We start from the raw sequence: 27,730 nt of genomic DNA, 5'->3' as shown, positions 1-27,730 counted from the left end.
TTGTTAGAGCCGTAAGCATATTTCGTCATTTTAAGATACGTACAAAAAAAAATAAAGTTGAATAATTTCGAAGTTAAAAAAAAAAATAGCTTGTTTTTATGACAAAAAAATATTGAATTCAAACCATCAGTCCTAATCATTATGAGTATCGGAAACTGGAACTAAGTTTCAAACTTGAACGAGAGTATTATGTTTTCCATACTTTTCTTACAGGAAAAGAGTTTATGGTCAAAAACCCTTATTAGCTCAGATTCTACAGAAATAGTTTATTTTTCGATCCGTACCTGGACTTACGTTTCACCTATGGGCCAATGAATTGTATTTTCCATAATTATCTTACAAAAAACTAGAGTTTACGGTAAAAAACCCTTATTAGCTTAGATTTTTCGCTAGCAACTTGCCCTCCACTATAACTTTACTAATACATCCTTCTGCCAATCAACACATCTCCCCCCAAAACACTTTTCAGCCATTTCTTGTTAATTTTTTTATTTCAACTCATCCACACGGGTTTTTCACTAGCAACTCGCCCTCCACTATAACTACGCTAATACATCCTTCTGCCAATCAACCCATCTCCCCCAAAACACTGTTCAGTCATTTATAGTTAATTTTTTTTATTTACACCTATTCACACGGGTTTTATGCTATCAACTCACCCTCAACTGTAAATTCGCTAATACATCCTTCCGCCAATTAAACCCTTTTCAGCCATTAATCATTAAAAAAAATTTCCTTCAACTCATCCACAAGGGTTTTTCGCTAGCAAATTGCCCTCCACTATAACTTCGCTAATACATCCTTCTGCCAATAAACCCATCTCCCCCAAACCACTTTTCAGTCATTTCTCATTAAAATTTTTATTTCAACTCATCCACAGGGGTTTTCCGCTAGCAACTCGCCCTCCACTATAACTTCGCTAATACATACTTCTATCGTTCCTCTTAGTTGTAATCACCCACTTTGAAAAATTGAGGGAACTAAAAATGACAAGAATATAAATACTCATTGGTCGGGCCAGTTTCCCCCCTTAGTTGTAAACACCGCTTTGAGAACTTGGGGGGATGAAAAGTGTCAAAAATATAAATACTCTTTGGTTGGGCCAGTTTCCCCATTAGTTGTTAACGCCCTCTTTCGAATTGGTCTCTAAAGTGTTCATGATAAAAAAAAATAGCGCATGCCATGCTGAATTTGTTTTAAAAAACCCATCTGGTCGAAAACATGTTTGTTATCGTTAATGATTTCCAAAGGTGTAAGAAAATTATGAAAAATACAATTCTCTGTTTCAAATCTGAAACTTCAGTCTATTTTTAGATCGAAAGATAAAACCTTTTCTACAAAATCTGAGCCAATAAGGGATTTTTGGCTATAAATACTAGTTTTTTGGAAAAACACTATGGAAAATGGAATGCAGCTGAAACACTCAAACCCCGAGAAGATCTTTTAAAAGTTACAAGAACTACTTGTTTAAGACCAACAATTCTTTTTTAATGGGCACCAAGTAAAGAAAAATCCCACGGAATCAGGCAACAAAGACTCTCAAACCCTGTACAACTCTTTTAAAAGATGCAGCACATACTTATTCAAAACACAAAATTTGTTATTGTTGGTCACAAAGTATGGAAGAACCACAAAGAATAAGTCAAAAGAGTCTCTCAAACCCCTTAAAGCTCTTTTAAAATATGCAAGTACTACTTATTTAAAACAAAAATTTCGTTTTTAATGGGCACCAAGTAAAGAAAAACCATACGTAATCATGCAACAAAGCCTCTAAAAACAAGTAAAGATAATTTAAAATATAAAATAAAATCTTTTATAACACAAAAATTTTGTTTTTAATGGGCACCAATTAAAGAAAAACACCACGGAATCAGTCAACAGAGTCTCTCAAACCCCGTAAAGTTTACTTCTTGTTAGAAAATTATGGAAAATACAAAGCAACCAAGTCTGTCAAACCCCGTAAAGCCCTTTTAAAAGATACAATAACTAATTGTTTAACACAAAATTTAGTTTTTGATGGACATCAAGTATATAAAAACAACACGGAATCAGGCAACCAATTATCTAAAACACATAAAAGATCTTTTAAAAGATAATATAAATACTTATTTAACACAAAAACTTCGTTTTTAATGAGCACTAAGTAAAGAAAAACCACAGAGAATCAAGCAACTGAGTCTCTCAAACCCCGTAACTCTCTTTTAAAATATACAAAAACTACTTATTAACCATAAAAATTTTGTTTTTAATGAGCACTAAGTATAGAAAAAGCACACGGAATCAGGCAACACAGTCCCTCAAACCCCTTAAAGCTCTTTTAAAAGATACAAGCACTACTTATTTAAAACAAAAATTTAGTTTTTAATGTGAACAAAGTAAAGAAAAACAACACGGAATCAGGCAACAGAGTCTCTCCAACCCCTTAAAGCTCTTTTAAAAGATACGAGAACTACTTATTTAACACAAAAATTTCGTTTTTAATGTGTACCAAGTAAAGAAAAACCACACGGAATCAGGCAACATAGTCTCTCAAACCCCGTAAAGCTCTTTTAAAATATGCAACAAATACTTATTTAATAAAAAAATTTTGTTTTTAATAGACAACATTTTTATAAAAACAACACGGACTCAATAAGCCAAGTTTCTCAACCCCCGAAAAGCTCTATTAAAAGATACAATAACTACGTATTAAACACACAATTTGCTTATTATATGGGCAGCAAGTAAACAAAAATAACACGGAATAGCCCTTATAATAGCATAGGATGGAACATAAACCTTTATAATAGCATGGGAGGGAACATAAGTCCTTAAAATAGCATGGGAATTCCTATACACGCAAGCAAATAACATGGGAATTCCTATACACGCAAGCAAATAACGTGGGAATTCCTATACACGCAAGCAAATAACATGGGACTTCCTATACACGCAAGCACATAACATGGGAATTCCTATACACACAAGCAAATAACATGGGAATTCATATACACGCAATCAAATAACATGGGAATTCCTATACACGCAAGCACATAACAGGGGAATTCCTATACACGCAAGCAAATAACATGGGAATTCCTATACACGCAAGCAAATAACATGGGATTTCCTATACACGCAAGCAAATAACATGGGCATTTCTATACACGCAAGCAAATCCCCTGGGAATTCCTATACACGCAATCAAAAAACCCGGGAATTCCTATACACGCAAGCAAATAACATGGGAATTCCTATACATGCAAGCAAATAACATGGGAATTCCTATACACGCAGGCAAATAACATGGGCATTCCTATACACGCAAGCAAATAACATCTGAATTCCTATACAAGCAAGAAAATAAGATGGGATTTCATATACAAGAAAGCAAATAACATGGGAATTCCTATACACGCAAGCAAATAACATGGGAATTCCTATACACGCATGCAAATAACATGGGAAAAAATATTTTATTCAGAGATTTCAAGTTAAAAAATTATCCAATCACTAATTAGAATCAATCACACTCCTATTATTCAAAACATTAATTAATATCGTTCATAGTGTCCAATTTGTGAATTCCTTATCCCTTTGTGCAAAAACCAAACCAGACTATACCCACCAAACCAGATTATACCCACCAAATCAGATTATACCCACCAAACCAGACTATACCCACCAAACCAGACTATACCCACCAGAAACCTGTCTGGTTGACCTAAATGCTATATTGCTGTTAAAATTCCATATGTACACCCTACTAATGAGTCCTCCCACGATATTCTAGGACCACTGGGTCGATACGATCACCTCTGAGAAAAAAAACAACAACAAAAAACAACAACAAAAAAACAAAAAAACAAATAAACACGCATCCGTGATCTTTCTTCTGGCAAAAAATGCAAAATTCCACATTTTTGTAGATAGGAGCTTCAAAACCTCTAAATTAATGATTTTCATTAAGGTTCTATAGTTTTTAGGGGGTCTTTCCCCCTTTTTTCGAAAATCAGCCAAATTTTCTCAGGTACGTAACTTTTGATGGGTAGGACTAAACTTGATGAAAATTATATGTTTGAATTCAGCATTGAAATCTGATTCTTTTGATGTATCTATTGGTATCAAAAACCCGTTTTCTGAGTTTCGGTTACCATTGAGCCGGGTCGCTCCTTACATACAGTTCGTTAGGAGATCAGAAACAACAAAAAGATCAGAAAAATGTTTGAAAGACAATTCTTTCACAGCTAATGAAAAATTCATTTTATTCTGTTATAAAACTTGAATTATTGATCTATAACGAAATCTCTCCAGTCAATATTTAGATCACAGACAGCTAACATTGATATAATATATTCATAGGCCAAAATGTCATACTCAAATTTAAGTATGTCTATGTTTACTATTTATTACGATGCACATATGAAATTATTGATGAATATTGTCACGCTTATCTCTAATTTTCAGCTAAATAACACAGGGGCGGATCCAGAATTTTTTCAGGGGGGCGCAAAATATGTTGATAAGATACAAAAAATTTTAGGGGGAGGGGGCGCAAAATAGGTTGATCCGATAAACTTGCGTTAGGAGCAAGTTTAATTAACGCAAACTTGAGTTAATTAAGTAAATAACACTACTTTAGACTACGCAAGGGCGGCGCGTCCCCCTGCCCTCTCCCCTGGATCCATCACTGAAATAGCTTTTCTCCAGACTATTACTTACTTAACTCCCATCCGGCCGGGTTGGTCGATTCGAGGGTTCTCCTCTAATGGTATCATTTCAATCTTTTCGGGATGGCTGCCTGTTTGTTGCAGTCCCTGTTGTTCATTGGCTGTGTTGGTCCCAGAGGGCTTGATCGGCAGAGATTTGCTAATAGTAGCAAAAAATGTAACCCTAACCTCAAAAATGTATTGAAAATTCTTATGACCCTTTGTCCGTCATTATAGTTAAATAAATTCTTAAAAATATTAATTTGTATAAATATTAGCAGTATTTTTTTTTAGCCGCATTGTAGTTCGACGAATTCTTAAAAAAATCAATTTTTATAAATGTTAATCCAATTAGCAGTATGAGTTTTAAGCCAAAACAATGAAAAAACTATTTGGTTTGAAATAAAAAGCTTAAATTTCGTAAAAAAAAAAAAATTTATTATTACAGCATTACGCAATTTGCGAAGGATTCGTGTAATCATTTGTTTTCCTGAATCATAAGCAGCGCAATGGCGCTGGTAAGTAAATACTTGAAAAAAAAGCAACCTTTTTAAAGCATTAAAGTAACAGACTAGACTATCAAATATAATAGATATAATCATTAATTATAATCAGAGCGTCAATTGAATATCTTTAATACACCAATGCAGCTTTTGTCCAAAATCATATATGGTGTAACGTTTAAATTTATTTTAGAAATAGAATTGTAACTTCATTTTTTTGCAATGTATCGTGCATAAATTACTAATTGAAACAGCCAAGAAATGCATCAACTAAAAAGACTTAAATTAAAACCTTATTTCAGAATTACCATGAAGAACTCGACGAATCAATTGTTCAGCAATTATTAAATGACCCTTGGCCAGGAGAAAATGTGCCAAAAACGGTATTAACTTTTTCTTTTTTATTTAAATTTGCAATTGTGTTTTTATTCCGCATGCAGGGAATTCTCAGAATTTTTATTAAAAAATACATTTTCGTCTATGTTACTAAGGTGCTAAAAATAAGCAAAGATAGTTCATTAGATTTGGCGCCTTTTTCTAAGTTTCTACGAAAACGCCTTCTATATAAACACCATTGCCCCAAGGTTTGTAGGGGAGTGTCCTCTTCAAAAACAAATTTTCTCTCTGGAAATCAACTACGCTGAACAAAATAGCTATCTCAAAATTTTGATTGGATGCATTTGGGGGAATGATGGGCGGGGGGCTAGTTACCCTCCAATAACTTTCGACTATTAAAAAGGGCACTAGCCCTTTGAATTTCCAATCGAATGAGCCTTTTTTCAAGTTTCTATGACAACGCCTTCTATAAAAACTTATATTTCCCCAGGACATAACTTAAAACCCTTGCCCCGAGGGTTCTGGGGGTGTGTCCTCCTAAAAATATATTTTCTATTTGGAAATCAACTACGCTGAACAAGATGGCTATCTCAAAATTTTTATTGGATGTGTTTGGGGGAATGATGGGCGTGGGAGGGGGGGCTAGTTGCGCTCCAATGACTTTTGACTATTAAAAAGAGCACTAGCCCTTTGAATTTCCAATCGAATGAGTCCTTTTTGAAGTTTCTACGACAACAGCTTCTATAAAAACCTTTTATGCCCCCAGGGCGTAACTTAAAACCCTTGCCCAGATGATTGTGGGGGAGTGTCGTCCTCAAAAAAACATTTTCTATCTGGAAATCAATTAAGCTGAACAAAAAGGCTATCTCAAAATTTTGATTCTATGTGTTTGGGGGAATGATGGACGTGGGGGGGGGGCTAGTTGCCCTCCAATCACTTTTGACTATTATAAAGGGCACTAGCCCTTTGGATTTCCAATCGAATGAGCCTTTTTGAAGTTTCTGAGACAATGCCTTCTTTAAAAACTGACATGTCCCCAGGGCATAACTTAAAACCCTTGCCTTGAGGGTTCTGGAGGAGTGTCCTCCTCAAAAACATATTTTCTATCTGGAAATCAACTACGCTGAACAAGATGGCTATCTCAAAATTTGTCTTGGATTTGTTTGGGGGAATGCTGGGCGTGGGGGGGGGCTAGTTGCCCTCCAATCACTTTCGACTATTAAAAAGGGCACTAGCCCTATGAATTTTCAATAGAATGAGCCTTTTTTGAAGTTTCTACGACAGGGACTTCTATAAAAACCTTATTTGCCCCAAGGTCATAACTTACAACCCTTGCCCCGAGGGTTTTGGGGGAGTGTCCTTACCAAAAAGATATTTTCTATCTGGAAATCAACTACGCTGAACAAAATAGCAATCAGGAAGGGGGGGGGGCTAGTTGCCCTTGTATCGCTTTTGACTATTAAAAAGGACAGTAGCTCTTTGAATATCCAATTGATTGAGCCTTTTTGAAGTTTCTACGACAACGCCTTCTATAAAAACCTTATATGCCCTTCAGGGCATAACTTAAAACCCTTGCCCCAAGGGTTGTAGGGGAGTGTCCTCCTCAAAAACATACATTCTATCTGGAAATCAACTAGGCTGAAAAAAATGGCTTTTTCAAAATTTTGATTGAATGTGTTTGCGGAAAAGGTGGGCGTGGGGGGGAGGCTTGTTGCCCTCCAACCCCTTTGGACAATTAAAAAGGGCACTAGTGCTTTGAATTTCCAATCGAATGAGCCTTTTTTAAGTTTCTACGACAACGCATTCTATAAAAACCTAATATGCCCCCAGGGCATAACTTACAACCCTTGCCCCGAGGGTTCTGGGGGAGTTTTCTCCTCAAAAACATATTTTGTATCTGCAAATCAAATACGCTGAACAATATAAAAACCTTATATGCCCCCATGGCATATTTTACAACCCTTGCCCCTAGGGTTGTAGGGGAGTGTCCTCCTCAAAAACATATTTTCTATCTGGAAATGAACTTCCCCGAACAAAATGGCTATCTCAAAATTTTGATTGGATGTGTTTGGGGGAATGATCAACGTTGGGGAAGGGGCTAGCTGCCCTCCAATCACTTTCGACTATCAAAAGGGCACTAGCCCTTTGAATTTCCAATCGAATGAGCCTTTTTGAAGTTTCTAGGAGAACGCCTTCTATAAAAACTTATGCCCCCAGGATATAACTTAAAACCCTTGCCCCGAGGATTGTGGCGGAGTGTCCTCCTCAAAAAATATTTTCTATCTGGAAATCAACTAAGCTGAACAAAAAGGTTATCTCAAAATTTGGATTCTATGTGTTTGGGGGAATGGTTGACTCGGGGGGGGGGGGGGGGCTAGTTGCCCTCCAATCACTTTCGACTTTTATAAAGGGCACTAGCCCTTTAAATTTCCAATCAAATGAACCTATTTGAAGTTTCTGAGACAACGCCTTCCTTAAAAACTTATATGCCCCCAGGATATAACTTAAAACCCTTGCCCCGAGGGTTCTGGGGGTGTGTCCTCCTAAAAACATATTTTCTACTTGGAAATCAACTACGCTGAACAAGATGGCTATCTCAAAATTTTGATTGGATGTGTTTGGGGGAATGATGGGCGTGAGGGGGGTGGGGCTAGTTGCCCTTCAATCACTTTCGACTATAGAAAGGGCACTAGCCCTTTGAATTTCCAATCGAATGAGTCTTTTTTGAAGTTTCTACGACAACACCTTTTATAAAAACGTTATTAGCCCCCAGGGCATAACTGAAAACCCTTGCCCCGAGGATTGTGTCTTCCTCAAAAATATTTTCTATCTGGAAATCAACTAAGATGAACAAAAAGGCTATCTCAGAATTTTGATTCTATGTGTTTGGGGGAATGATCGACGTGGGGGGGCGGGGCTAGTTGCCCTTCAATCACTTTCAACTATTATAAAGGGCTCCTCAAAAACATATATTCGTTCTGGAAATCAACTACGCCGAACAAAAAGGCTATCTCAAAATTTTGATTTGATGTGTTTGCGGAAAAGGTGGGGGTGGGGGGGGAGGGCTAGTAGCCCTAAAATCACTTTTGACTGTTAAAAAGGGCACTACCGCTTACAATTTCCAATCGAATGAGCCTTTTTTGAAGTTTCTACGTTAACGCCTTCTATAAAAACCTTATATGCCCCCAGGGCATAACTTAAAACCTTTGTCCCGAGGGCTGTGGGGGAGTGTTCTCCTCAAAACATATTTTCAATCTGGGAATCAACTACGGTGAACAAAATAGTCATCTCACAATTTTGATCGGATGTGTTTGGGGGAAAGATGGGTTTGGGGGGACTAGTTGCCCTCCAATCACTTTCGACTATTAAAAAGGGTGCTAGCGCTTTGAATTTCCAATTAAATGAGCCTTTTTTGAAGTTTCTACGTTAACGCCTTCTATAAACACCTTATATTCCCCCAGGACATAACATAAAACCATTGGCTCGAGGGCCGTGGGGGAGTGTCCTCCTCAAAAACATATTTTCAATCTGGAATTCAACTACGCTGAACAAAAAGGCTATCTCAAAATTTTTTATTGGATGTGTTTGGGGGAATGATGGGTGTGGGGGGGGGGGCTAGTTGCCCTACAATCAATTTCGACTATTAAAAGGGCACTAGCCCTTTGAATTTCCAAACAAATGAGCCTTTTTGAAGTTTCTACGACAACGCCTTCTATAAAAACCGTATATGCCCCAGGGCATAACTTACAACCCTTGCCCCCGGGGTTTTAGGGGAGTGTCCTCCTCAAAAACATATATTTTATCTGGAAATCAACTGTGCTGAACAAAATGGCTATATCAAAGTTTTGATTGGATGTGTTTTTGGGAATGAAGGCTGTTGGGGGGTGGGGGGGGGGCTAGTTGCCCTTTAATCACTTTCAACTGTTAAAAAGGGCACTAGCCCTTTGAATTTCCAATGGAATGAGTCTTTTTCGAAGTTTCTACGACAACGCCTTCTTATATGCCCCAGAGCTTAACTTAAAACCCTTGCCCCGAGGGTTGTAGGGGAGTGTCCTCCTCAAAACATATTTTCTATCCGGAAATCAACTACGCTGAACAAAATAGCTATCTCAAAACTTTGATTGAATGTGTTTTGGGTAAAGGAGGGCGTAGGGGGCCTAATTGCCCTCCATTCACTTTCGACTATTAAGAAGGGGACTAGCCCTTTGAATATCCAATCGAATGAGCCTTTTTTGAAGTTTCTACGACAACACTTCCATAATAACCTTATATGCCCCCAGGGCATAACTTAAAACCCTTGCCCCAATCGAATGAGCCTTTTTTGAAGTTTCTACGACAAAGCCTTCTATAAAAACATATATGCCCATAAGGCATAACTTAAAACCCTTGCCCCAAGGGTTGTGGGGGAGTGTCCTCCTCAAAAACTTATTTTCTATCTGTAAATCAACTACGCTGAACAAAATGGCTATCTCTAAATTTTGATTGGATGTGGCTGGGGGAATGGTGGGCATGGGGGTGGGAGGGTTAGTTGCCCTCTAATCACTTTCGACTATTAAAAAGGGCACTAGCCCTTTGAATTTCCAACCGAATGAGCCTTTTTTGAAGATTCTACGACAGCTCCTGCTATAAAAACCTTACATGCCCCCAGGGAATAACTTACAACCCTTGCCCCGAGGGTTGTGGGGGAGTGTCCTCCTAAAAAATATTTTCTATATGAGAAATCAACTACGCTGAACAAAATGGCTATCTCAAACTTTTGATTGGATGTGTTTGGGAGAATGATGGGCGTGGGGGGATAGTTGCCCTCCAATCACTTTTGACTATTAAAAAGGGGACTAGCCCTTTGAATATCCAATCGAATGAGCCTTTTTTGAAATTTCTAAGACAAAGCTTTCAATAAAAACCTTATATGCCCCCAGGGCATAACTTAAAACCCTTGTCCCGGGGGTGGTTGGGGAGTATCCTCCTCAAAAAGATATTTTCTATCTGGAAATAAACTACGCCGAACAAAATGGCTATCCCAAAATTTTTTATTTGATATGCTTGGGGGAATGATGGGCATGGGGGGCTAGTCGCCCTCCAATCACTTTCGACTACTAAAAAGGGGACTAGCTATTCCAATTTCCAATCGAATGAGCCCTTTTTGAAGTTTCTACGACAACGCCTTCTATAAAAACCTTATATACCCCAGGGCATAACTTACAACCATTGCCACGAGGGCTGTGGGGGAGTGTCCTCCTCAAAAACATATTTTCAATCTGGAAATCAACTATGCTGAACAAAATGGCTATCTCAAATTTTGATTGGATGTGGCTGGTAGAATGGTGGGCATGGGGGGAGGGTTAGTTGCCCTCTAATCACTTTCGACTATTAAAAAGGGCACTAGCCCTTTGAATTTCCAATCGAATGAGCCTTTTTTGAAGTTTCTACGACAGCTCCTGTTATAAAAACCTTACATGCCCCCAGGGAATAACTTACAACCCTTGCCCTGAGGGTTGTGGGGGAGTGTCCTCCTAAAAAATACTTTCTATGTGAGAAATGAACTACGCTGAACAAAATGGCTATCTCAAACTTTTGATTGGATGTGTTTGGAAGAATGATGGGCGTGGGGGGAGCTAGTTGCCCTCCAATCACTTTTGACTATTAAAAAGGGCACTAGCCCTTTGAATATCCAATCGAATGAGCCTTTTTTGAAGTTTCTAAGACAAAGCTTTAAATAAAAACCTTATATGCCCCCAGGGCATAACTTAAAACCCTTGCCCCGGGGGTGGTTGGGGAGTATCCTTCTCAAAAAGATATTTTCTATCTGGAAATCAACTACGCCGAACATAATGGCTATCCCAAAATTTTTTATTGGATATGCTTGAGGGAATGATGGGCATGGGAGGCTAGTCGCCCTTCAATCACTTTTGACTATTAAAAGGTGGACTAGCTACTCCAATTTCCAATCGAATGAGCCCTTTTCGAAGTTTCTACGACAACACCTTCTATAAAAACCTTATATGCCCCAGGGCATAACTTACAACCATTGCCACGAGGGATGTGGGGGAGTGTCCTCCTCAAAAACATATTTTCAATCTGGAAATCAACTACGCTGAACAAAATGGCTATCTCAAATTTTGATTGGATGTGGCTGGGGGAATGGTGGGCATGGGGGGGGGGAGGGTTAGTTGCCCTCTAATCACTTCCGACTATTAAAAAGGGCACTAGCTCTTTGATTTTCGAATCGGCAAAACTTAAAACCCTTGCCCCAAGGGTTGTAGGGGAGTGTCCTCTTCAAAAACATATTTTCTATCTGGAAAGCAACTAAGCTGAACAAAATGGCTGTATGAAAATTTTGATTGGAAGTGTTTGGGGGAATGATGGGCGTGGGGGCTAGTTGCCCTCAAATCACTTTTGACTATTAAAAAGGGCACTAGCCCTTTGAATTTCCAATCGAATGAGCCTTTTTGAAGTTTTTTTGACAACGCCTTCTCTAAAAACCTTATACACCCCCAGGGCATAACTTAAAACCCTTGCCCCAAGAATTGTAGGAGAGTGTCCTCCTCAAAAACATATTTTCAATCTGGAAATCAACTACGCTGAACAAAATGGTTATCTCTAAATTTTGATAGGATGTGTTTGGGGGAATGAGGGGTGTGGGGGGGCTAGTTACCCTCCAATAACTATCAACTATTCAAAAGGGCAGTAGTCTTTTGAATTTCCAATCGAATGAGCCTTTTTTGAAGTTTCTACGACAATTCCTTCTATAAAAGCATATTTGTCCATAGGGCATAACTTAACACCCTTGCCCCAAGGATTGTGGGGGAGTTTCCTCCTCAAAAATATATTTTCTATCTGGCAATCCACTACGATGAACAAAATGGCTATCTCAAAATTTTGACTGGATATGGCTGGGGGGATGATGGGCGTGGGGGGGGGGATAGTTGCCCTCCATTCACTTTCGACTATTAAAAAGGGCACTATCCCTTTGAATATCCAATCAAATGAGCCTTTTTTCAAGTTTCTATGACAAAGCCTTCTATAAAATCCTTATATGCCCCCAGGGAATAACTTACAACCCTTACCCCAAGGGTTTTGGGGGAGTGTCCTCATCCAAAAAAAAATTCTATCTGGAAATCAACTACGCTGAACAAAATGGCTATCTAATACTTTTGATTTGATGTGTTTGGGAGAATGATGGGCGTGGGGGGGGGCTAGTTGCCCCCCGATAACTTTTGACTATTAAAAAGGGCACTAGCTACTCCAATATCCAATCGAATGAGCCTTTTTATAAATTTCTACGACAACACCTTCTATAAAACCCTTATGTGCTCCCAAGCCATAACTTAAAACCCTTGCTCCGAGGGTTGTAGGGGACTGTCCTCCTCAAAAACATATATTCTATCTGGAAATCAACTACGCTGAACAAAATGGCTAATTCAAAACTTTGATTGGATGTGTTTAGGGAAAAGGTGGGTGTGAGGGAGGGGGGGGGGGTTAGTTGCCCTCAAATCACTTTTGACTATTAGAAAGGGTATTATCCCTTTGAATTTCAAATCAAATGAGCCGTTTTTCAAGTTTCTACGACAAAGATTTCAATACAAACCTTAAATGCCCCCAGGGCATAACTTATAATCCTTGCCCTGAGGGTTGTGGGGGAGTGTCCTCCTCAAAAATATATTTTCTATCAGGATATCAACTACGCTGAACAAAATGGCTATCTTAAAATTTTGATTGGATGTGTTAGGGGAAATGATGGGTGCGGGGGGGGAGCTAGTTGCCGTTCAATCACTTTTGACTATTAAAAAGGGTGCTAGCCCTTTGAATTTCAAATCGAATGAGCCTTTTTCGAAGTTTCTACGACAACGCCTTCTATCAAAACCTTATATGCCCTCAGGGCATAACTTACATCCTTGCCCCGAGGGTTTTAGGGGAGTGTCCTCCTCAAAAACATATTTTCTATCCAAAAATCAACTACGCTGAATAAAATGGCTATCTCAAAATTTTGATTGAATGTGTTTGGGGTGAAGGTGGGCGCAGGGGGCCTAGTTGCCCTCCAATTACTTTCGACTATTAAAATGGGCACTAGCCCTTTAAATTTTCAATCGAATGAGCCTTTTTTTGAGTTTCTACGACAGCGCCTTCTATAAAAACCTCATATACCCCCGGGCATAACTTACAACCCTTGCCCGGTGGGTTTTGGGGGAGTCTAATCCTCAAATACATATTTTCTATCTGGAAATAAACTACGCTTAACAAAATGGCTATCTCAAAATTTTGACTGGGTGTCTTTAGAGGAATGAAGGGCTGGGGGAAAGGGGGGCTAGATGCCCTCCAATCATTTTCGACTAGTAAAAAGGGCACTAAATAATCCAATTTCCAATCGAATGAGCCCTTTTTGAAGTTTCTACGACAACGTCTTCGATAAAAACCTTATATGCTCCCAGGGCATAACTTAAAACCCTTGCCTCGAGGGTTGTAGGGGAGTGTCCTCCTGAAAAATAAATATTTTATCTGGTAATCAACTACGCTGAACAAATTGACTATCTCAAAATTTTGATTGGATGTGTTTGGGGAAAAGGTGGGCGTGGGGGGAGGGGGCTAGTTGCCCTCCAATTACGTACGACTATTAAAAAGGGCACTAGACCTTTGAATTTTCAATCGAATGAGCCTTTTTTGAAGTTTCTACGACAACACCTTCTTTAAAAACCTTATATGACCCCGGGGCATAACTTAAAACCCTTGCCCCAAGGGTTGTAGGGGAGTGTCCTCCTCAAAAACATATTTTCTATCTGGAAATCAACTACGCTGAACAAAATGGCTATCTAAAATTTTGATTGGATGTGTTTGGGGGAATGATGGGTGTGGGGGGGGGGGGGCAATTTGCCCCCAATCACTTTCAACTATTAAAAAGGGCACTAGCCCTTTTAATTTCCAATCGAATGAGCCTTTTTGAAATTTCTACAATTCGAAATTTATATAACACCCCCGCAAGCCGTGGATTACGGAGGCAATAATAGACATGATAAAAAAAAGGAACTTGTTATATGAGCAATATTTTAATAGTCAGGATGACGCAGATTTTGCAGAGTTCAAGCGAGTGAGAAATAAGATGATTTTGGCCAGTTTTATTCTCAGGTTGGCTCGTCTGTTCAAGAGAGTGTAAGGTGTGACAGGGCAAATTTTCTTAGCGAGGAACTCGTGGACTCTCGTGGAGATACTGTTGAGTTCAAGTTTGAAAAGTGTACGAGTGATGAAGTGAATAAAATACTGAAAAATATAAAACCACAGCCTGCTCTGTTAAATGACGTGACTTTGAAAACTGCTAAAGCTTTGTTAATATATATACTACCATGTGTTTTACATATTATCGACTTATCAATGTTAACGGGGACTTTTCCAGAAGCAATGAAGCCTGCTAATGTTATCCTGCTTTACAGAGGGGGTGCCAGGTCAGATGCCGGTAACTGGAGACCAATATCGATACTGCCTTTATTGTCAAAAATTTTGGAAAAAGTGGTTCATAGCCGTCTATATGACCATCTCATGAAACATAGTCTACTCAGTGACACCCAATTCAGGTTTCGGAAAGGTCATTCCACTACTCGTGCTGCCATTCTTGCTGATTTTGTAAATAATTGTTTAGTAAAAGGTGAAATCCCCCTAACAGTATTTTTTTATTTTAGGAAAGCATTTGACACGGTAGATTTTAGAATTTTATAGCAAAGATTAGAATGCTTAGGTGTTAAAGGAATGAGTTTGAAGTGGTTTGAAAGTTATTTGTGTGGGAGGTCTATTAAAGTGATGATTGATGATGCTTTTTCTTCCCCTTATCAAGTGTCGTGTGGTGTGCCACAGGGATCGGTCCAAGGTCCACGTCTGTATCTGGTTTATGTGGATAGCATGAGGTTTTATCTTCCAGATTGTTGCTTAACGTCATTCGCTAATGACACTGCTGTAACGGTTTCTAGTCGTTGTTTGGATAGTCTTATGTCGAAAGTGAATTGTGTTCTGAGAAATTTCCTTGTTTTTACTAGTTTGATTTTGTTATCAGTAAATATTACGAAGACTAATTTTATTGTATATTCTAGAGTAGGCAAGCCCAGTGATAATGATGGTAGAATTCTGTTGAATAATAAGCCTGTAGTTCAAGTTCAGGAAATTCGGTACTTAGGTTTTTATATTGATTGTAATTTTTCGTGGAAACGCCACAGTGATGTTGTTGCCGCAAAGGTTGCACGTGACCTTGGAGCGATTCGTCGTTTTAAAAATTTTTGACCTCAGAGAATTTTAGTACTTTTAAACCATGCTTTGATTCACCCATGTGCTTCGCATGGCTGTATGTTATGGGCAAGTAATTTTTATGTGAATTTTAAACGTGTTCAGAGTTTTCAAAATAGAGCGATGCGTCTTATTGGTGGGTATGTTGAAGGTGTAAATAACACTTCAGCTTGCTTCAACAAGTAGCAAGTGTTGAATGTAGGACAGCTACGAGACTACCAAATAGGAATTTTGCTTATCAATACTGGAATGATGTTAGTCCAGAGGTTTTTCGTGATTATTTTAATGACAATAGGTCTTTGCACCATTATGAAAATCTTCATGCTAGTGATTTCATCGTTCCGAATAGAAGTGGAACCAGGGCCGGCTTCCATACTAGATTTTCAGGACTTAATGTGTGGAACTCTCTTCCGGAGAGCATTCGGGCGGCTGAGCACCTGGGGTTATTTAAAAATAAATTGAAAAAAAATATTTTTTAGGTCAAGGTTCATAGTGTTTTTTTTTCTTTTTTCTTTTTTTTCTCTCTCTTTATTATTATTATTATTATTTATCTTTATTATTATTATCATTATTATTAAACGAATTGATGAGAGATTGATTTTTTTTTGTTTTTTAGTGTTTTTTGTTTTTTTATTATTATTATTATCAAGTTTTTTTTTTTTTTTTTGTTTATAGTTAATCATTAATTAGTAAATGAGCTGTATGTACCCGCCCAGTCGCAAGTGCTTTCTGGTATCTTTCTTGGGGCGGGTATTGGCATATTTGTTAAATGTATTTTGATGTTAAATAAAATGAACTGAACTGAACTAAACTATAAAAACCTTATATGCCCCCAGGGCATAACTTACAACCCTTGCCCCAAGGGTTGTGGGGGAGTGTCCTCCTCAAAAATATATTTTCTTTCCGGGAATAAACTATGCTGAATAAAATGGCTCTCAAAATTTTGATTGAATGTGTTTGGGGTAAAGGTGGGCGTGAGGGGGCCTAGTTGTCCTAAAATTACTTTTGGCTATTAAAAAGGGGACTAGCCCTTTGAAATTCCAATCGAATGAGCCTTCTTTTAAGTTTCTCCGAAGGCGCCTTCTATAAAAACTTTATATGCCCCCAGGGCATAACTTACAACCCTTGCCCCGAGGGTTATGGGGGAGTGTTCTCCTCAAACACATATTTTCTATCAGGAAATCAACTACGCTGAACAAAATGGCTTTCTAAAAATTTTGATTTGGAGTCTTTGGGGGAATGAAGGTCTGGGGAGGCTAGTTGCCCTCAAATCACTTTCGACTATTAAAAAGGGCACTAGGCCTTTGATTTTCAAATCGAATGAGCCTTTTTTGAAGTTTCTACGACAATGCCTTTATAAAGACCTTATATGCCCCCAGGGCAAAACTTAAACTTTTGCCCCGAGGGTTGCAGGGGAGTGTCCTTCTCAAAAACATATTTTCTATCTAGAAATCAACTTTAGCTGTTCTCAAAATTTCGATTGGATGTGTTTGGGGGAATGATGGGTTTGGGTGGGGGGCTAGTTGGCCTCAAACCACTTTCGATTATGAAAAAGGGCACTAGCCCTTTTGAATTTCCAATCGAATGAGCCTTTTTGGAAGTTTCTACGACAACGGCTTCTCTAAGAACCTAATATGCCCCCAGGACAAAACCTAAAACCCTTGCCCCAAGAATTGTAGGGTAGTGTCCTCCTCAAAAACATATTTTTTATCTGGAAATCAACTACGCTGAACAAAAAGGCAATCTCAAAATTTTGATTGGACGTGTTTGGGGGAATGATGGGTGTGGGGGGGGGGGGGGGCTAGTTGCCAATCAATCACTTTCGATTATTAAAAAGGGTGCTAGCCCTTTGAATTTCAAAACTAATGAGCCTTTTTCGAAGTTTCTACGACAACGCCTTCTATCGAACACCTTATATGCCCCCTGAGCATAACTTAAATCCTTGCCCCGAGGGTTGTAGTGGAGTTTCTTCCTCAAAAACATATTTTCTATCTAGAAATCAACTAAGCTGAACAAAATGGCTATCTAAAAATTTCGTTTGGATGTGTTTGGGGGAATGATGGGGGTGGGGGGGGGGCTAGTTGCCCTAAAATCACTTTCGAATATTAAAAAGGGCACTAGCCCTTTTGAATTTCCAATCGAATGAGCCTTTTTCGAAGTTTCTACGACAACACCTTCTACAAAAATATATATGCCCATAGGGTATATCTTAAAACCCTTGCCCCAAGAACCTTATATGCCCCTAGGGCATAACTTAAAACCCTTGCCCCAAGAATTGTAGGGAAATATCCTCCTCAAAAACATATTTTCTATCTGGAAATCAACTACGCTGAACAAAATGGCTATCTCAAAATTTTGTTTGAATGTGTTTGGGGGAATGATGGGTGTGGGGGGGCTAGTTGCCCTCAAATCCCTTTCGACTATTAAAAAGGGCACTAGCCCTTTTGAATTTCCAATCGAATGAGCCTTTTTCGAAGTTTCTACGACAATGCCTTCTACAAAAATATATATGCATATAGGGTATATCTTAAAACCCTTGCCCCAAGAACCTTATATGCACCCAGGGCATAACTTAAAACCCTTGCCCCAAGGATTGCATGGGAGTGTCCTCCTCAAAAACATATTTTCTATCTGGAAATCAACTAAGCTGAACTAAATGGCTATATCAAAATTTCGTTTGGATGTGTTTGGGGGAATCATGGGTGTGTGGGGGGGGGGCTAGTTGCCCTCAAATCACCTTCGACTAATAAAGAGGGCACTAGCCCTTTTTAATTTCCAATCGAATGAGTCTTTTTCGAAGTTTCTACGACAACGCCTTCTACAAAAACATATATTCCCATAGGGTATATCTTAAAACCCTTTCCCCATGAACCTTATATGCCTCTAGGGCATAACTTAAAACCCTTGCCCCAAGAATTGTAGGAGAGTGTCCTCCTCAAAAACATATTTTCTATCTGGAAATCAACTACGCTGAACAAAATGGCTATCTCAAAATTTTGATTGGATGTGTTTGGGAGTGTCCTCCTCAAAAACATATTTTCTACGACACCGCCTTCTATAAAAACCTTATATGCCCCAAGGGCAAAACTTACAACCCTTGCCCGGAGGGTTTTACGGGAGTCTTCTCCTCAAATACATATTTTCTATCTGGAAATAAACTACGCTGAACAGAATGGCTCTCTCAAAATTTTGATTGGGTGTCTTTAGGGGAATGAAGGGCGGGGGGGGGGGCCTAGTTGCCCTCCAATCAATTACGACTATTAAAAAGGGCACTAACTACTCGAATTTCCAAAAGGGCTCATTGGATGAGCCCTTTTCGAAGTTTCTTGGACAACGCCTTCTATAAAAACCTTATATGCTCCCAGGGCAGAACTTAAAACTTTTGCCCCGAGGGTTGTAGGGGAGTGTCCTCCTGAAAAACCTATATTCTATCTTAAAATCAACTACGCTGAACAAATTGACTATCTCAAAATTTTTATTGGATGTGTTTGGGGAAAATGTGGCGTGGGGGAGGGGGCTAGTTGCCCTCCAATCACGTACGACTATTAAAAGGGCACTAGTCCTTTGAATTTTCAATCGAATGAGCCTTTTTGAAGTTTTTACGACAGCACTTTCTATAAGAACCTTATATGCCCCCGGGGCATAGCTTAAAACTCTTGCCCCGAGCGTTGTAGGGGAGTGTCCTCCTCAAAAAGATATTTTCTATCTGGAAATCAACTACACTGAACAAAATGACTATCTCAAAATTTGTTATTGGATTTGCTTGGGGGAATGATGGGCGTAGGGGGGGGGCTAGTTGCCCTCCAATCACTTTCGACTTTTAAAAAGGGCACTAGATACTCCAATTTCCAATCGAATGAGCTCTTTTCGAAGTTTCTACGACAACGCCTTCTATAAAAACATTATATGCCCCAAGGGCGTACCTTAAAACCCTTGCCAAGAGGGTTTTAGGGGAGTGTCCTCCTCAAAATCATATAGTCTATCTGGAAATCAACTACGCTGAACAAAAAGGCTATCTCAAAATTTTGATTGGATATGTTTGTGGAAGAGGTGGGTTTAGGGGGGGGCTAGTTGCCCTCCAATCACTCTCGACTATTAAAAAGGGCACTAGCGCTTTGAATTTCCAATCGAATGAGCCTGTTTTGAAGTTTTTACGTTAACACCTTCTATAAAAACCTTATATGCCCACAGGGCATAACTTACAACCCTTGCCCCGAGGGCTCTGGGGGAGTGTCCTCCTCAAAAATATATTTTCAATATGGAAATCAACTACAATGAACAAAATGGCTATCTCAAGATTTTGATTGGATGTGTTTGGGGGATTCATGGGAGTGGGGGGAGGCTAGTTGCCCTCCAATCACTTTCGACTATTAAAAAGGGCACTAGCGCATTGAATTTCCAATCGAATGAGCCTGTTTTGAAGTTTCTACGTTAACACCTTCTATAAAAACCTTACATGCCCCCAGGGCATAACTTACAACACTTACCCCAAGTGTTGTGGGGGATTGTCCTCCTCAAAAACATATTTTCTATCCGGAAATCAACTACGCTGAATAAAATAGCTATATCAAAATTTTGATTGAATGTGTTTGGGGTAAAGGTTGGCGTGGGGAGCCTAGTTGCCCTCAAATTACTTTCGACTATTAAAAAGGGCACTAGCCCTTTGAATTTCCAATCGAATGAGCCTTTTTTGTTAAGTTTCTATGACGGCGCCTTCTATAAATACTTTATATGCCCCCAGGGCATAACTTACAACCCTTGCCCCGAGGGTTTTGGGGGAGTGTTCTCCTCAAACACATATTTTCTATCTGGAAATCAACTTCGCTGAACAAAATGGCTATCTCAAAATTTTGATTTGGTGTCTTTGGGGCAATGAAGGTCTGGGGAGGCTAGTTGCCCTAAAATCATTTTCGACCATTAAAAAGGGCACTGGGCCTTTGATTTTCCAATCGAATGAGCCTTTTTTGAAGTTTTTACGACAATGCCTTTATAAAAACCTTATATGCCCCCAGGGCAAAACTTAAAACCCTTGCCCCGAGGGTTGTAGGGGAGTGTTTTCCTCAAAAACATATTTTCTATCTAGAAATCAAATAAGCCTAGCAAAATGGCCATCTCAAAATTTCTATTGGATGTTTTTGGAGGAATGATTGGTTTTGGTGGGGGGGGGGGTGGGCTAGTTGCCCTCAAATCACTTTCGAATATTAAAAAGGGCACTAGCCCTTTTGAATTTCCAGTCGAATGAGCCTTTTTCAAAGTTTCTACGACAACGCCTTAACTAAGAGCCTTATATGCCCCCAGGGCATAACTTAAAACCCTTGCCCCAAGAATTGTATGGTATTATCCTCCTCAAAAATATATTTTCTATCCCGAAATCAAGTACGCTGAACAAAATGGCCATCTCAAAATTTTGATTAGATGTGTTTGGGGGAATGATGGGTGTGGGGGGGGGGGGGCTAGTTGCCGTTCAGTCACTTTCGACTATTAAAAAGGGTGCTAGAACTTTTAATTTCAAATTGAACAAGCCTTTTTCGAAGTTTCTACGACAACGCCTTCTATCAAAACCTTATATGCCCCCTGGGCATAACTTAAATCCTTGCCCCGAGGGTTGTAGGGGAGTGTCTTCCTCAAAAACAGATTTTCTATCTAGAAATCAACTAAGCTGAACAAAATAGCTATCTCAAAATTTCGTTTGGATGTGTTTGGGGGAATGATGGGTGTGGGGGGGCTAGTTGCCCTCAAATCACTTTCAACTATTAAAAAGAGCACTAGCCCTTTTGAATTTCCAATTGAATGAGCCTTTTTCGAAGTTTCTACGACAACGCCCTTACAAAAACATATATGTCCATAAAGCATAACATAAAACCCTTGCCCCAAGAACCTTATATGCCCCCAGGGCATAACTTAAAACCCTTGCCCCAAGAATTGTAGGGTATTGTCCTCCTCAAAAACATATTTTCTATCCCGAAATCAACTACGCTGAACAAAATGGCCATCTCAAAATTTTGATTGGATGTGTTTGGGGAAATGATGGCTGGGGGGGGGGGGGCTAGTTGCAATTCAATTACTTTTGACTATTAAAAAGGGTGCTAGACCTTTGAATTTCAAATCGAATGAGCCTTTTTCGAAGTTTCTACGAAAACGCCTTCTATCAAAACCTTATATGCCCCCTGGGCATAACTTAAATCCTTGCCCCGAGGGTTTTAGGGGAGTGTCTTACTCAAAAATTTGTTTTTTATCTAGAAATCAACTAAGCTGAACAAAATGAGTATCCCAAAATTTCGTTTGGATGTGTTTGGCGGAATGATGGCTTTGGGGGGGCTAGTTTTCCTCAAATCACTTTCGACTATTAAAAAGGGCACTAACCCTTTTGAATTTCCAATCGAATGAGCCTTTTTCAAAGTTTTTACGACAACGCCTTCTACAAAAACATATATGCCCATAGGGCATAACTTAAAACCTTTGCCCCAAGAACCTTATATGCCCCCAGGGCATAACTTATAACCCTTGCCCCAAGAATTTTAGGGGAATGTCCTCCTCAAAAACATATTTTATATCCGGAAATCAACTAGGCTGAATAAAATGGCTATCTCAAAATTTTGATTAAATGAGTTTGGGGTAAAGGTTGGCGTGGGGGGCCTAGTTGCCCTCCAATTACTTCTGACTACTAAAAAGGGCACCTTTGAATTTCCAATCGAATGAGCCTTTTTTTAAGTTTCTACGACAGCACCTTCTATAAAAACCTTATATGCCCCCAGGGCATAACTTACAACCCTTGCCCGGAGGGTTTTGGGGGAGGCTTCTCCTCAAATACATATTTTCTATCTGGAAATAAACTACGCTGAACAAAATGGCTATCTCAAAATTTTGATTGGGTGTCTTTAGGGGAATGAAGAGCTGGGGGGGGCGGGGGGGCTAGTTGCCGTTTAATCACTTTTGACTATTAAAAATGGTGCTAGCCCTTTGAATTTCAAACCGAATGAGCCTTTTTCGAAGTTTCTACGACAACGCCTTCTATCAAAACCTTATATGCCATCTAGGCATAACTTAAATCCTTGCCCCGAGGGTTGTAGGGGAGTGTCTTCCTCAAAAACAGATTTTCTATCTAGAAATCAACTAAGCTGAACAAAATGGCTATCTCAAAATTTCGTTTGGATGTGTTTGGGGGAATGATGGGTTTGGGGGGGGGGCTAGTTTCCCTCAAATCACTTTCAACTATTAAAAAGGGCACTAGCCCTTTTGAATTTCCAATCGAATGAGCCTTTTTTGAAGTTTCTACGACAACGCCTTCTACAAAACATATATGCCCATAGGGCATAACTTAAAACCCTTGCCCCAAGAACCTTATATGCCCCCAGGGCATAACTTAAAACCCTTGCCCCAAGAATTTTAGGGGAGTGTCCTCCACAAAAATATATTTTCTATCCGGAAATCAACTAAGCTGAATAAAATAGCTATATCAAAATTTTGATTGAATGTGTTTGGGGTAAAGGTTGGCTTGGGGAGCCTAGTTGCCCTCAAATTACTTTCGACTATTAAAAAGGGCACTAGCTCTTTGAATTTCCAATTGAATGAGCCTTTTTTTTAACTTTCTATGACGGCGCCTTCTATAAAAACTTTATATGCCCCCAGGGCATAACTTACAACCCTTGCCCCAAGGGTTTTGGGGGAGTGTTCTCCTGAAACACAAATTTTCTATCTGGAAATCAACTACGCTGAACAAAATGGCTATCTCAAAATTTTAATTTGGTGTCTTTGGGGCAATAAAGGTCTGGGGAGGCTAGTTGCCCTAAAATCATTTTCGACCATTAAAAAGGGCACTGGGCCTTTGATTTTCCAATCGAATGAGCCTTTTTTGAAGTTTTTACGACAATGCCTTTATAAAAACCTTATATGCCCCCAGGGCAAAACTTAAAACCCTTGCCCGAGGGTTGTAGGGGAGTGTCCTCCTCAAAAACATATTTTCTATCTAGAAATCAACTAAGCTGAGCAAAATGGCTATCTCAAAATTTCGATTGGATGTTTTTGGAGGAATGATTGGTTTTTTTGTGGGGGGGGGGCTAGTTGCCCTCAAATCACTTTCGAATATTAAAAAGGGCACTAGCCCTTTTGAATTTCCAGTCGAATGAGCCTTTTTCAAAGTTTCTACGACAACGCCTTAACTAAGAGCCTTATATGCCCCCAGGGCATAACTTAAAACCCTTGCCCCAAGAATTGTATGGTATTATCCTCCTCAAAAATATATTTTCTATCCCGAAATCAAGTAATCTGAACAAAATGGCCATCTCAAAATTTTGATTGGATGTGTTTGGGGGAATGATGGGTGTGGGGGGGGGGGGCTAGTTGCCGTTCAGTCACTTTCGACTATTAAAAAGGGTGCTAGAACTTTGAATTTCAAATTGAATGAGCCTTTTCCGAAGTTTCTACGACAACACCTTCTATCAAAACCTTATATGCCCCCTGGGCATAACTTAAATCCTTGCCCCGAGGGTTGTAGGGGAATGTCTTCCTCAAAAACAGAGTTTCTATCTAAAAATCAACTAAGCTGAACAAAATGGCTATCTCGAAATTTCGTTTGGATGTGTTTGGGGGAATGATGGGTGTGGGGGGGGGGGCTAGTTGCCCTCGAATCACTTTCAACTATTAAAAAGGGCACTAGCCCTTCTGAATTACCAATTGAATGAGCCTTTTTCGAAGTTTCTACGACAACGCCCTTACAAAAACATATATGTCCATAAAGCATAACATAAATCCCTTGCCCCAAGAACCTTATATGCCCCCAGGGCATAACTTAAAACCCTTGCCCCAAGAATTGTAGGGTATTGTCCTCCTCAAAAACATTTTTTCTATCCCGAAATCAACTACGCTGAACAAAATGGCAATCTCAAAATTTTGATTGGATGTGTTTGGGGGAATGATGGCTGTGGGGGGGGGGGCTAGTTGCAATTCAATCCCTTTTGACTATTAGAAAGGGTGCTAGACCTTTGAATTTCAAATCGAATGAGTCTTTTTCGAAGTTTCTACGACAACGCCTTCTATCAAAACCTTATATGCCCCCTGGGCATAATTTAAATCCTTGCCCCGAGGGTTGTAGGGGAGTGTCTTACTCAAAAACAGATTTTTTTATCTAGAAATCAACTAAGCTGAACAAAATTACTATCTCAAAATTTCGTTTGGATGTGTTTGGGGGAATGATGGCTTTGGGGGGGGGGGCTAATTGCCCTCAAATCACTTTCGACTATTAAAAAGGGCACTAGCCCTTTTGAATTTCCAATCTAATGAGCCTTTTTCAAAGTTTCTACGACAACGCCTTCTACAAAACATATGTGCCCATAGGGCATAACTTAAAACCCTTGCCCCAAGAACCTTATATGCCCCCAGGGCATAACTTATAACCCTTGCCCCAAGAATTGTAGGGGAGTGTCCTCCCCAAAAACATATTTTCTATCTGGAAATCAACTAGGCTGAATAAAATGGCTATCTCAAAATTTTGATTGAATGAGTTTGGGGTAAAGGTTGGCATGGGGGGGGGGGGGTTCTAGTTGCCCTCCAATTACTTCTGACTATTAAAAAGGGCACTAGCCCTTTGAATTTCCAATCGAATGAGCCTTTTTAAGTTTCTACGACAGCACCTTCTATAAAAACCTTATATGCCCCCAGGGCATAACTTACAACCCTTGCCCGGAGGGTTTTGGGGGAGTCTTCTCCTCAAATACATATTTTCTATCTGGAAATAAACTACGCTGAACAAAATGGCTATCTCAAATTTTGATTGGGTGTCTTTAGGGGAATGAAGAGCTGGGGGGCGGGGGGGCTAGTTGCCGTTCAATCACTTTCGAATATTAAAAAGGGTGCTAGCCCTTTGAATTTCAAACCGAATGAGCCTTTTTCGAAGTTTCTACGACAACGCCTTCTATCAAAACCTTATATGCCACCTAGGCATGACTTATATCCTTGCCCCGTGGGTTGTAGGGGAGTGTCTTCCTCAAAAACAGATTTTTTATCTAGAAATCAACTAAGCTGAACAAAATGACTATCTCAAAATTTCGTTTGGATGTGTTTGGGGGAATGAGGGCTTTGGGGGGGGGCTAGTTGCCCTCAAATCACTTTCGACTATTAAAAAGGGCACTAGCCCTTTTGAATTTCCAATCGAATGAGCCTTTTTCAAAGTTTCTACGACAACGCCTTCTACAAAACATATGTGCCCATAGGGCATAACTTAAAACCCTTGCCCCAAGAACCTGATATGCCCCCAGGGCATAACTTATAACCCTTGCCCCTAGAATTGTAGGGGAGTGTCCTCCCCAAAAACATATTTTCTATCTGGAAATCAACTAGGCTGAATAAAATGGCTATCTCAAAATTTTGATTGAATGAGTTTGGGGTAAAGGTTGGCGTGGGGGGGGGGGGGTTCTAGTTGCCCTCCAATTACTTCTGACTATTAAAAAGGGCACTAGCCCATTGAATTTCCAATCGAATGAGCCTTTTTAAGTTTCTACGACAGCACCTTCTATAAAAACCTTATATGCCCCCAGGGCATAACTTACAACCCTTGCCCGGAGGGTTTTGGGGGAGTCTTCTCCTCAAATACATATTTTCTATCTGAAAATAAACTACGCTGAACAAAATGGCTATCTCAAAATTTTGATTGGGTGTCTTTAGGGGAATGAAGAGCTGGGGGGGGGGCGGGGGGGCTAGTTGCCGTTCAATCATTTTCGACTATTAAAAAGGGTGCTAGCCCTTTGAATTTCAAACCGAATGAGCCTTTTTCGAAGTTTCTACGACAACGCCTTCTATCAAAACCTTATATGCCACCTAGGCATAACTTAAATCCTTGCCCCGTGGGTTGTAGGGGAGTGTCTTCCTCAAAAACAGATTTTCTATCTAGAAATCAACTAAGCTGAACAAAATGGCTATCTCAAAATTTCGTTTGGATGTGTTTGGGGGAATGATGGGTGTGGGGGGGGCTAGTTTCCCTCAAATCACTTTCAACTATTAAAAAGGGCACTAGCCCTTTTGAATTTCCAATCGAATGAGCCTTTTTTGAAGTTTTTACGACAACGCCTTCTACAAAATATATATGCCCATAGGGCATAACTTAAAACCCTTGCCCCAAGAACCTTATATGCCCCAAAGGCATAACTTAAAACCCTTGCCCCAAGAATTGTAGGGGAGTGTCCTCCTCAAAAACATATTTTCTATCCGGAAATCAACTACGCTGAATAAAATGGCATTCTCAAAATTTTGATTGGATGTGTTTGGGAGTGTCCTCCTCAAAAACATATTTTCTACGACACCGCCTTCTATAAAAACCTTAGGGGAATGAATGGGTCTTTAGGGGAATGAAGGGTTGGGGGGGCTAGTTGCCCTCAAATCATTTTCGACTATTAGAAAGGGCACTAACTACTCCAATTTCTAATTGAATGAGCCCTTTTCTAAGTTTCTAAGACAACGACTTCTATAAAAACCTTTTATGCTCCCAGGGCATAACTTAAAACCCTTGCCCCGAGGGTTGTAGGGAAGTTTGCTCCTTAAAAACTTATATTCTATGTGGAAATCAACTACGCTGAACAAATTGACTATCTCAAAATTTTGATTGGATGTGTTTGGGGAAAACACATAAAATGCATTCATTCAAAGGCCGGCTGCTGCTTCTGCTCCTGATGCCATAGACCTGGCCCAAACAAAGTTCTTGAGACGTATTGAAGGGATCAGATTGGACGACTTCGTCTCGAACACCCGATTGCTGGCTCTAACAGATCAGACCCCCAACTTTCGTCAGGTCACTGCACGAATCCTACGGTGGCTCGGCCATTTGGTCCGCATGCCAGCAGAAACACCCGCCAGCACTCTCTTAAATTTTCATCCCCCTGCGCATGGCTGCGCATGGAAGTGCCCCCGTGGAAGGCCCCGGTTCAGATGGAGGGACAGCCTCACCCAGTG

At 39.7% G+C, this 27,730-nt stretch overlaps 1 protein-coding gene across 1 annotated transcript in view; it reads right to left on the bottom strand.

Annotated features, from left to right (window-relative positions):
• Positions 1-1,754: 1,754 nt before the first annotated feature.
• Positions 1,755-27,730, bottom strand: part of LOC148950674 (uncharacterized) — a 96,670-nt gene continuing 70,694 nt past the window's right edge. Inside the window, exon 2 of the mRNA XM_089091917.1 lies at positions 1,755-1,770. Within this exon, the coding sequence (XP_088948043.1) occupies positions 1,755-1,770 (16 nt within the window). The remainder of the gene's footprint in view (positions 1,771-27,730) is intronic.

The sequence above is a fragment of the Artemia sp. Qi Xiang Cuo genome, chromosome 7 (genome assembly GCF_049724085.1).
Source record: "Artemia sp. Qi Xiang Cuo chromosome 7, ASM4972408v1, whole genome shotgun sequence".
Lineage (NCBI taxonomy): Eukaryota > Metazoa > Arthropoda > Branchiopoda > Anostraca > Artemiidae > Artemia > Artemia sp. Qi Xiang Cuo.
This window is presented reverse-complemented; position numbering and strand designations above follow the sequence as displayed.